Raw genomic sequence first — 11,375 nt, 5'->3', positions numbered from 1 at the left:
CTTAAAAACCTCCAGGGATGGAGATTCTACCATCTTTTTAGGTAGCCCATTCCAGTGCTTCACCACCATACTATTGAGAGTTTTTCCTAATATCCAACCTAAACCTCTCTTGTTGTGATGTGAGACCATTGCTCCTTGTTCTGTCATCCGCCACCACTGAAAACAGTCTAGCTCCATCCTCTCTGGAACCACCCTTTAGGTAGTTAAAGGCTGCTATCTAATCCTCCCTCAGTCTTTTCTCTTCTGTAGACTAAATAATAGAGGTGTGTGAAGTGGGCCCTATTCGATTCACCTCCCACTAATGCAGCCCAGTATGCTGTTAGCCTTCTTGGCAAGAAGAGCACACTGTTGACTTATATCCAATTTATTGTCCACTGTAATCCCCAGGTCCTTTTCTGCAGAGCTGCTGCTTAGCCAGTTGGTTCCCAGCTTGCAAGGGTACATGGGATTGTTCTGTCCTAAGTGCAGGAGTTTGCACTTATCCTTGTTGAAGCTCATGAGATTTCTTTTGGCTCAATCCTCCAAATTGTCTAGGTCACTGTGAATCCCAGCCCTACCCTCCAGCTTATCTACTACTCCCCCCAGCTTGATCTCACCTGCGAACTTGCTTGGGGTGCAATCCATCCTATCTTCCAGATTGTTAATGAAGACATTACACAAAACCAGTCCCAAGACTAAAACCTGAGGCACTCCTCTTGATACCAGCAGCCAACTAGACGTCAAGCCATTGATCGCTACCCATTGAGCTGAATGATCCAGCCAACTTTCTATCTACCTTACAGTCCATTCATCCAACCCATCCTTCCTCAGCTTGCTTGCAAGAATGCTGTGGGAGACCATATCAAAAGCCTTGCTAAAGTCAAGGTATATCACATCCACTGCTTTCCTGCATCCACAGAGCCAGGTATCTCATCATAAAAGGCAATCAGATTGGTTAGGTATGATTTGCACTTGGTTAATCCATGCTGACTCTTCCTGATCACATTCTTTTCCTCCAAGTACTTAGAAATGGATTTCTTGAGGACCTGCTCCATGCTCTTTATGGGTACTGAGGTGAGGCTGACTAATCTGTAGTTTCCTTGATCTCCTTCTCTTCCTTAAAGATGGCCACTATATTTACCCTTTTCCAACCATCAGGGACCTCCCCCAATTGCCATAAATTTTTAAAGATAATGGACAGTGGCTCTGCAGTCACATCAGCTAACTCCCCCAGTACCCTTGGATGCATTGCATTTGGCCCCATGGATTTGTCACATCCGGCTTTTCTAAATAGTCCCTAACCTGTTCTTTCACCACTGAGGGGTATTCACCTTTTCCTGAAACTCTGCTGCCCGGTGCAGTAGTCTGGGAGCTTACTTTGCCTGTGAAGTCCTGGATCCTCAAATACATTCAGACACCTTATAGCAGATAGATGGTCAGATACATAAACACCCTTACAGACTTGGCCCTCAGTTAATTTTGAAAATTGGATTTAGATTTATGAATCATCGTAGGATGGCCAGACATCTTCCACAGGCAGAGGGAGTTAACTTTCAACCCAACCATGGGTTTTATATAGCACCTGAGCTGACTACTGAGCCTAAAACACCCTGTCCTCTCATGTTTTCCCTTTCATAATCTTGCTAATCTCCATGTTGAAATGTTTTGGCTTCTTTGTACCCCACCTTTTTTGCATCAATTCTAAATCTTTACTCCTTCCATAGTTCAAAACCTTCTTTTCATTTCCAGTCTAAATGTATTTGCAATTAATTTGTAGCCATTTGATTTTCTGCTGATTGTTCTTTAACTTAATACATCTTCTGCCTCTGATATTCACTCCACAAATAAACCAATATTTTTAAAAGTTATAATATCCCCTCTCAACTTCATTTTGCTAAGGTGAACAATCCAAGCTCTTCTAATTTCCTCTCCAGTCTTTTAGAGTGAGGGTTCTAAGTTTTTGTTCATATTTGGTACCACACAATTGTATCTTCATCTTACTAAAGGCTAAGGCAAAGGCTTGATTCAGTACTTGGGTCATATCTAGTTTGTCTTTAGTCTCCACCACATCTTAGAGGTCTCAGTTCTCTTCTGGGTTTCTTTATTTATATGAATTGATAAGCCTTTTCTCTCCTCTCCCATTGGGCAACATAGTCATGTTCCTTCTTGTGCCTATGGTCTCTGGCCTCTTGAATCTTGCATTCTTTACTACCTAGTAACTTGAAGCAGGAGGTCACCTTTTTCCACCTCTGTCTTGCCTACAGCTTAATGGTTAGGGTGCTCTCCTGGCAGGCAGGGGGTATGGGTAGAACTCCCTGGGCACATACACGTGCACATTTACTGCACAGTAACCAAAAATTACTGCATAGTATGGATAGCATTTACATGTGAACTCCCATACTGCACAGTAAATATGGCGACTTACACTGACTTGAGCATAAATTTGACACTTGCATCATGCAAGTGCCAAACTTACACCCGATTAGTTACTATGCAGTAATGCACATATAGATGCTTTACTGTACAGTAACACTGTGTGTGTGGATTGACTTGGGACTAACTTTAGTCCCAAGTTGGTCCACACACAGCATTACTGTGTTTTAATGCCTGCACGTGTAGACACCACCCTAAACCTACTTACTGTACAGTAAATTTTAATGCACAGTAAATGCACATGTAGACGCGCCCACTGAGATTGAAAAGGACCTAGAATTCAATTCTCCCACTTCCTAGGTGACTGCTTTGGCCACTAAGCTGTTATATAATATGGTGGCTGGCTGCATCACATCCTCACATTTAAATAAAGACTAGTTGACTCTGTTCAGTTTTTTGAAGGGGTTCTGGCTCTGGGTCCTGTGTGAATGGAGGTGCCTCCAAGCAGCCCTTACTCTGGCATCTAACCTTCAGAGGGGCATTTTCAGACCTACCTCTGGCTGAGTGTTTCTTTTTGGCTAGTCCCATGTGGATCCCTGCTCAGGATCCCATTCTGAGGTTCCTAATTCTGACCATGTACTGTATAATCCAGACACTTAAATCTGGGTTCTAGATGCCCCTTATGGGGTCAGGAACCTAAAGTCAGGTTTAGGGTGCCTAAGTAGTACACTTCAGATCTGGACTCTAGACATTTTTTCTCTACTTCCTGGAGTAAGGGCCAGGTAGAAAGGTTATAACAGGCACTGATGATTCCTTTTCTTGAAGGAAGAAACAAGTCACCTAGCACAGCAGAATAGTCTCTTGACTTATGCTTGTTCTTCCGGTTCTCCTCTTAGAAGTTTCTGTTCTTCATTTTCAGGCTGGGGCTCTGAGGAAGCTGATGAGTTAGCTGGAGCTTTTCTGTCCCTTCCTCTTTCCTTTTCACTTTGCTTTCAGTGTCCTGTGGGATGAGGAAGAGGGATAATGAAGGGCTGTCAGGAGGTGGTGAGCAGTGCTAGTGGGATAGGTGCACGGAAGCAGCAGCTAGGTTTTGTTTGGCAATGGAGTTCTGGTGTCCAAATAGGAGCATAGTGGGCTGGTTTTGTTGCTTTGTTTCTTTTGCATGAACATTCACATTTCTTACAGACAGAAGGGTCTTATCTTTCCTACCAGAATTCTGGATGTTTTCATTATCCACAGAAATGCGTAGCCCTTAGTTAATCCTGATTAAACACGGCTCCTAGACAGGTGGCAATATGATTTAAAAGTAATAGTAGTAGTATTTTGTTACTATGCTGAAATGGTTCTTGGGGATAGGAGAGATTTTCTTTTGCCAAAGCCCTACAGGTGAACACTTATCCTATCATTTTCCACTAGGTGTCTCATAATTCTACTTTTACATAGTTTTAACCAGAGTAGTACTGATGTAAAGCTTTTTGTGACAGGTGAAGAATTTATTATTTGCTTTATCTAGCTCTGATTTTTGACACTACAGTGCCTCAGTGCCCTGTTTTTATTAGCTGAATAGAGTCAGCTGGGGCATGTCTCTCCTGTACCCTCTCTTACAGAAGATTAATTCAAAGCAGTAATTTTTCTCTACTGTTCTTGTACCTTCTAAGCACTCCTCAGTGGACTTGTTGGTGATCTTGCAGGATTTCTACTTAATTTACATGCAGAAAGTATATCTATTTCATTCAAATTTCATCTGAGCATCCAAATTTCCATTTTAGTTACAGCTGTTAAGGCCCCTCTCTGTTGTATTCACTTAGGCTGGATTTCCAGTGTTTGAAGACTGCCTGTTTGACTGAAATAGCCTGTTGAACTTCCATTTAGCTAAACTTCTGTTGCCTCCTCTTTTTTCTAGGGATGTGCATGGTTTTTGGGGATAAGATTATATAGTTTCCATGCATCTAAACACTTGACTTTTTTTCTCTTTTGACTTTAAAATAGCATCCTGATTTTTAAATCATCCTTTCTAAAGTTCATTGTCACCAGGCTAGTGGTTGCTAGGATCTTTCAGCTGGATGATGATTACTATGGTCATGAATACTAAGCAATTCAGCTATAGTTACTTTTTCAGCTAACAACTGTGTGTATTACAACTACATCAATAGCCTCCTCCTCTAGACTTCTGTGCTCTAGTACTAGCAGTTCCAAGAGGTAAGGTTTAGGTTATGAAACCTAATGAAACTGCTTCTTTTAACCTTGTCATATGGCAATTATTGACTTTTTATATGCAGAAAATCAAAGCTGTTTATTAATTATTGCCGTTTAACTCTTAATTGTCTCATTGATCTCCCACAGCATTATTCACTCAAGGTTCTTTTCCAGAGGTGGAACCCAGTAACATAAGCCCATTAAAATACTTATTTCCTACAATTAAGACTATTTGTGCAAAATAATAGCAAATTGCTATATAGTACTTTTCATTCAGAAACTGTATCCAAGAGACACTATGGAAACTTTTAGGTTTGGTATTACTCTCCAATCACTACTGATTAATCTTTTCCTTCGCCACAGGCCACATCTAAATATTACATTATTGCCTTGGTTTCTATCATTCCACTATACTTCAGGGATTTCTGTTATATTGAAGGGTTTGAGGGCATTTGGCAGATACTTTGGATTACCTGTCCTTTGATTTTTTTTCTTTTTGTTGAGCTTCTCGCATTGATTTATAAATACTTATACTTTATAGTCAACACTTTTAAATCTAAGTAGCTGAGCTGGGCTCCTAAATCTCCTTGTGAATGTACAGCAGTATAGATTTTGCTGTAGTAGCTGTATAGTAAATCATCAAAGGAAGTCAGCCTAGTGCACGAGCCTACTGTTGTTGGGATTCACACATAGTCAGGCATGATAGTGGTATTGGGTGTATAGATGGTGTAAGACGACTTGAGATGCTCATTCATTGTATGAAGAACTGTATGAGCTGGGGAGGGAAATACCATCTCTGGAATAAGAAGCTAGAAAGCCTTACTGCTTCTCACTATGCAGAGTTATCTTCACATCTGCAAATCAACGGGGCAACATTTGTTTTGCCCATGCTTTGGTTTGGGAGAGGTACAGGGGTAGGGAGTGCCTGTCTCCATAAAGTAGAAGCTGTGAGAAAATCAGACTGGGAGTCTTTATTTTGAGAGTGGACCAGGCCTGCCAGAATTTGAAATGAGTCTTGAATGCCATCTGACACAACAACCTTTGACTTCAATAGGCAATTTGATCAATGATGCTAGGACTGGACCACACAGAAGTTAACAACTGAGTCAAAAAATGATGTGCAGATTTTTTTGTAACTGAAGGGATATAGTATTTAGGCTTATGCCATCTGGATTCTTCTTCTGAGACTGAGATCCATGTAGCCAAGCCATTAATCATTAAATCATAAAGCACTGCAAGATAAGTTTGGTAAAGAGGGAGAGAGTGCAAAATATTTTTGAAATTATGATCTGATGAAGATCAAGATGATTTTGAAGGTGCAACAATATTTGAAGAAGGAAAAAGACACTTTGATTAAAGAAAAAGGCTCCCAAGATAGGACTCTGTGTGTGTGTGTGTCAGTGACTCACAGCTGGCTGAGCTGAAACGGACAGAGAAAATCCCTCCCTCCAGAGCTGAGAAACAAGCTTCTAAATTCATCTCCTTCTCATCTCAACTCCCTCTCGAACTCCTCCTCCTGCAGAAATACAGTAAAAAGTTAGAAAAAATCCTCAAGTTGGGTAAAAACTCCTTCCCCTCTGGCTTCATTAGTTTCTCCTTCCCTTCATTTTCTTAAATATCCCTAAATGGTAATCTGAAACTGTCAAGATGAGGTTAAGAACGTTTTTGTTCACTTTCCTACTTGAAGTCTGTTTCCTATGGAAAGGGGCACTGGCTCAGCAAACAGAACTATCCACTACAGTTGTGAAATTTGAAGGTAAGGATGTCACTTTCTGCTGTACTTTATTCTGTTCTCATATTCCTAATAGTTTCCTACAATGTGAAAACTTGTATCTGACTTCAAATGGACATATTACTGTGTTAACTTATTTTTTGCACTAAGGAAAAGGCTTCTCATGGTGTTTACAATGCAGCTTTAGATTTGCCTGGATTTTTAAAAGAAATCAATTTTAGATTGATTATTTTAAATCAATTATTTTAAAGGGCCTGTCTAAGATCGACTTGCTTCCCTCACCTCTCTGTGCAGCCAGGAGTTTTTTATTTTCCAGTTATCTTCTGCTGTCTTATACCTGCCATGTGTGTTATTAGCTGGGGCTGGTGATTAGTAAAGAAATATAAAAGAAGCAACTAGCAAAGTGTTTAACATTCTGACATGTGTTGTAAATTTTTTTTAACATTTTATCACAATCTATAAATATATATATATATTTTAGGTTTGTTCCTTTACTTGTAACAATTTTATGGGTTCCTGTTGCAGAACATGATTCCTCTCTTAGTTGTAATTATTTTTATTCTGTAATGGGGAAAGGCATACAAGATGAAACTTTAATGCTATGTCTGGATGTTGTTTTAAATAATAACACTTGTTTCATGAAGCATTTTATAAGGATGAAATTAGATCCTATTTAGAACAGAGAAACCTGGAGAAACAGACTTTCACTTTAAAAACTGCAACAGTCAATGTGAAAAAAAATACCAAGTTTGGGGAGAAAGATGTTAAAGCCAATGAAGAAAAATTCTTTTGAATATGACTTCACATTCAAAGCAACTTACCACAAATCACAAAGCAGAAATGCCATAGAAGTCTTAGAGTTTATATACATATTTTGTGTTCTGGCACATGGCATTATTAAGATTTGAGAGCATATTAGAAAGGGCTTTAGATTTCAGATGTTCTTTAACAAAACGCACTGGTTCTCTCTCTTGCACATAGGCTTCACCATGACCCATGGAAAACCAAGTCTACCCTGTTATATCTTGTAGAATAACTGAAATGTATAGCATCACAGTATTTTAACTTTGTTGTGCTCTCTCTCTTTCTTTCTTTTTTTCTTCTTTTTTGCAGATTGCCCTGTGGATCTGTTTTTTGTTCTGGATACCTCAGAAAGTGTTGCTTTAAGGGTGAAGCCAATTGGAGATTTGGTCGACCAAGTGAAAGACTTTACCAACCGGTTCATTGATAAGTTAACAGACAGGTAAATATACATGGATATCATTTTCTTCCCCTTCCCCCCTGTGCTTCTTACATCACTCTAATTTTCTGCTGATATTCTGTGCAATCTGTATGTAATAGTGTAAAAAAAAATATGGCAGTACTAAAGGGATCATGTACTTGCAAATTTGTATTAGGCTTTCTGGTGATTGTATATGTATGCCTCAGGGAAATGTATATCTGTCTCAAAAATGAAAAGAGAATATCTGTGGCCCCACAGACTTTGTACACCCAAGCTTGATGCTCTTTTTTTTTAAAGTTGGTTGTCTTGTGTTTCCCCAACAAAAGTGGAGTTGTTCTGCACATCTCCACTCCAAACTGCAGGTGGCGGCATTCCTTTAACAATATTTAGGCTTGGCAGAATGAGACTTATTTATTATGTTGACAGCAAAAATCAGTGGTTTTTTTTAACCATTTATTTTGATTTTTATCAATTCAGATCTTCAGGATTGCCTGCAATTAGGGGTGTTTTCCACTTTTTTATCAATTTAACACATGCACACACTGGCCACTACACGAGCTAGGGTTTGTGCCAGTAAGGCTATGCTGGGAGTGGGGATTTGAGGGGAGAGCTGGTAGCACCTAGGAGCCTGGTGCCTCTGGCCCCTTGCTCTGCCCAGATCCCAGACAGGTCAGGGCCAAATTCCCATGCAGCTGGCTTGGCCCAGCTGAGCCTTTGCATGATTGAGGCAGGGGCCAAACTCCCGCAGAGGCCAGGCTGGGACTTAGAGTGAGAGGCTGATGGCACTGGGCTCCTTGCTGCCAGCACCCTGACCCTCCACCCACCCCTCCCAGCACTGCCTTACCAGTATGGCCACCCAGCCCCTGCAGTGACTGGTCTGTATGTGTGTGTGAGGACAGCACCCCCTGCTCTGAATTTCCTTACCTCCCTCATGGATATCTATATACATTTACATTTTCTTTATGTACATTTTGATTGCCAACAGAAATATTTTTCTATCAGTCTTTTGAGTGTCAGGCTAAACCAATGTTTACCAATTAAAAATTGAATCCTGCAAAGCTTAATAATACTTACCATAGAACGAGTTTCCTGGTCTACTTAATTTTATTTTATGTCTTCTTAGGTGCTTGTTGTAGGGGATTAAAGTTATTACCATGTTTTATGTACAGATTTCTCCTTGAGATTTTCTTTATCAGGTCAGTGTTAAATCTGACTGGCTAAAGGAGTTCAGGGCTAGCTGGTTGAGCTGCGTGAAACAGCACCGTTTCGTTTTGACTTCCATTTCACCAGGACAGTGTTTCATTTCAAGTTTCATTTCATTTTGAAAGCACTGTTCCTTTTCGTTTCGTCGAAACTGTTTCACTGCCTCCATGCTGTTTCGACGTTTTGCCCATAGGCTATAATGGGGAAGCATGAAACTGCCTGTAACTTTGTCATTTCTTGCCTGATTCAGATGGGACTTGCAGGGATGGTATCCCCTTCTGAGGGCATGAAGTCTGCCAAGTTTCAAGGAGATAGGTGCAGGGGTTTCTGGGAAACTGCATCTCAAGCTGCTGACAAGCAAAATTTGTGTGTGTGTGTGTGTGTGTGTGTGTGTGTGTGTGTTAAGGCCCAGCTGTTTTTCCGTCCCTCCCCCAGAGCACTGGGATTGGAAGGGACCTCAGGGAAGGATCACAGTCACTGGCCAACTACACAGTCAATATCAGAGCAGCCCTTCCCCGCTCTTCCCCCTCCCTCTCCTTAGTTTCTGTTTCCCTGCAAGCAAACCACACTCAAAACGTTTTGAAACATTTCGAGTGCCCTCATTTCATTTCACGGCTGTTTCGAAGTCTTTTGTTTCATTTTGATCTCACTGTTTTGAGCTTGAAACGAGTCGAAACAACAGTGAAACAAAACACCCGGTGATATTTCACACAGCCCTACTAGCTGGTAAACACAAAGCAACTCCCTGGCCCTTCTTAAATTGTGGCAGCACGTTTCTCTTGTATTGCTTGTATCATGCAGTTATGTTGCTGTCCACAAGAACCCCTCTGTAGTTTGTGTCCACACAGATAACTGCAGTGCTAGGTGATTATGCCCCTAAGGGTGCAGGACTCCAGGGAAGCACCCACAGTATGCACAAGTCTGGTGTTGTTGGCAGGGAGCAATGGGAGATGCAGACCTTAGCTCACAGATACTGGATTGCTGAATGGGGCTTTTTACCCAGCTGGCCATTGGATGATCTTAGCCTTTCCTAATTTACTTTTAAGCCCTTTCCCTTGCAACACATTCACATTGAAAACCATGAATGAATGCAGCCTGGTGACCAGGAACACACAGCTTTCAGCAGGATCCTGGGGTATCCTCCTCCTCTGCATAGTGACTTTTAAGGAGGAATTAAGAGAACCCTCAGGCTGCTGACCTGCTCAATAGGCCAGCCCTATGGGGCTTAAAGGTAGCTACGATTAGTTATTGAAACCCCCTCGAATGCCAAGTTGACACGGCTGCTACTGATAAGGGAGTCATAATGTATTCTGTGATTGCTTCAGCAAGGCCTCTGCACAGGGAAACCTTCGGTGGTAGCACCAGATCTAAAAGGGACCCATTTCCCCAGCTACCTAGTAAGCCATCTGCTGACAAGGTCCTGTTCCTGATTTGCTAGTATCACCATAGGCTGTCCTGCTGGGGATAGAGGCTTCTGCCTGGAAATGAAGTATGTTAGCTCTCCTCCCAAGTTAATCTGCTACCACATGCTGAGCATAGAGAGACAGCCCCTGTCAACCCTTATCAAACTGGTGGCAGTTGAGCATGTGTTCCCCCAGGGGCACTTGCCATGGTGTTATGCAGATGTTCTGCTGCTGGGCCTCCATGACGTATTGGGGCAAGAAAGCTGGGTGTGTTAGGGTGAGTAGGGGGAACAGTAGTGTCTGGGTAAATTTAGGAATGGCGGGGAAGACATTTGGGGGGTGAAGGCTATCACAGGAATTGATGACTGCTAGACAGTAGGTTAGAGGGACCTTTCTTAAAATGGTGTCCACTTTCCTCCCTAAAGTAGACAGGCCAGGGGCTGCCGAGGGTGTTCGTTCCTCCTCTCCTATCACCACTCAAAATGCCCAGCTTTCAGGTCTGGGTGTTGGGGAAGGTGCCCCCCCACTCCCACATTTTCCCAGTAGTTTTGCTGAATGCCCACAAGCCCCTGTCTCATAGGAAGAGGGAGAAGGGCAGGGAAGATCCTGAGGAACACACAGCCAGGACAGGCTGTAGCTGTGCTCCGTCTCTGTCGGCAGCCCGTACAATCTGCATTCTTTCCATGTGGGTCAGCAGGAAGCTTATGATGGTGCCCAGATGTGCAGCCAGAGACACTCCTGCACTGCAGAGACAAAGGGGCAGCTCATCTCTAGACTGTGCAAAAGGCTGAGGTTTAGGTTTAGGGTGACCTGGGGGGCTTGTGATGGGGCTTGCTCTGGTACTAGAACTCTACCTGAGCCAAAAGTTCTGCTATTTGGTCGTTGACCTCTCTGGGGACCATAGTGCGTGTGTGGCAGTCTGATTTCCCTGATATAGCATGGGGAATATAGAAATATTTATCCAAAGTAATGTAAGGAAAATGCCCTGCTAACTATTCAGGCTTCACACTGGCTTGCCCCCTCATCTTGCCACTTGAGCCACCAAAGAACCCATGAGTGTCTATGAAAATCCTTAGGTTTGGTGTGGTTCAATCTTTATTGATTAACATCAAGTCTATCACACTAACAGCCTGATGGAAAAATATTCCCCTTGGTAATAAATGACATTTATAGAAAGGGGAGTGTAACAAGAAACCTTACCCCTATTACTGGGCAGTAGAGAAAGAGTGTGAGGGCGGGACAGGGCAGAGGGATTAAAGAAGAAAAC

At 42.1% G+C, this 11,375-nt stretch overlaps 1 protein-coding gene across 1 annotated transcript in view; it reads left to right on the top strand.

The window, feature by feature from the left end:
• The first annotated feature begins 6,005 nt into the window (after positions 1-6,005).
• COL6A1 (collagen type VI alpha 1 chain) overlaps positions 6,006-11,375 on the top strand; it is a 78,061-nt gene continuing 72,691 nt past the window's right edge. The window contains exons 1-2 of the mRNA XM_019553918.1: positions 6,006-6,304; positions 7,394-7,523. Coding sequence (XP_019409463.1) covers positions 6,196-6,304; positions 7,394-7,523 — 239 coding nt within the window. The 5' untranslated portion in view covers positions 6,006-6,195. The remainder of the gene's footprint in view (positions 6,305-7,393; positions 7,524-11,375) is intronic.

Source organism: Crocodylus porosus, unplaced genomic scaffold (genome assembly GCF_001723895.1).
Source record: "Crocodylus porosus isolate Cpor-Errol unplaced genomic scaffold, CroPor_comp1, whole genome shotgun sequence".
Lineage (NCBI taxonomy): Eukaryota > Metazoa > Chordata > Crocodylia > Crocodylidae > Crocodylus > Crocodylus porosus.
The sequence above is the reverse complement of the archived record's forward strand: the minus strand, read 5'-3'. Positions and strand labels throughout refer to the sequence as shown.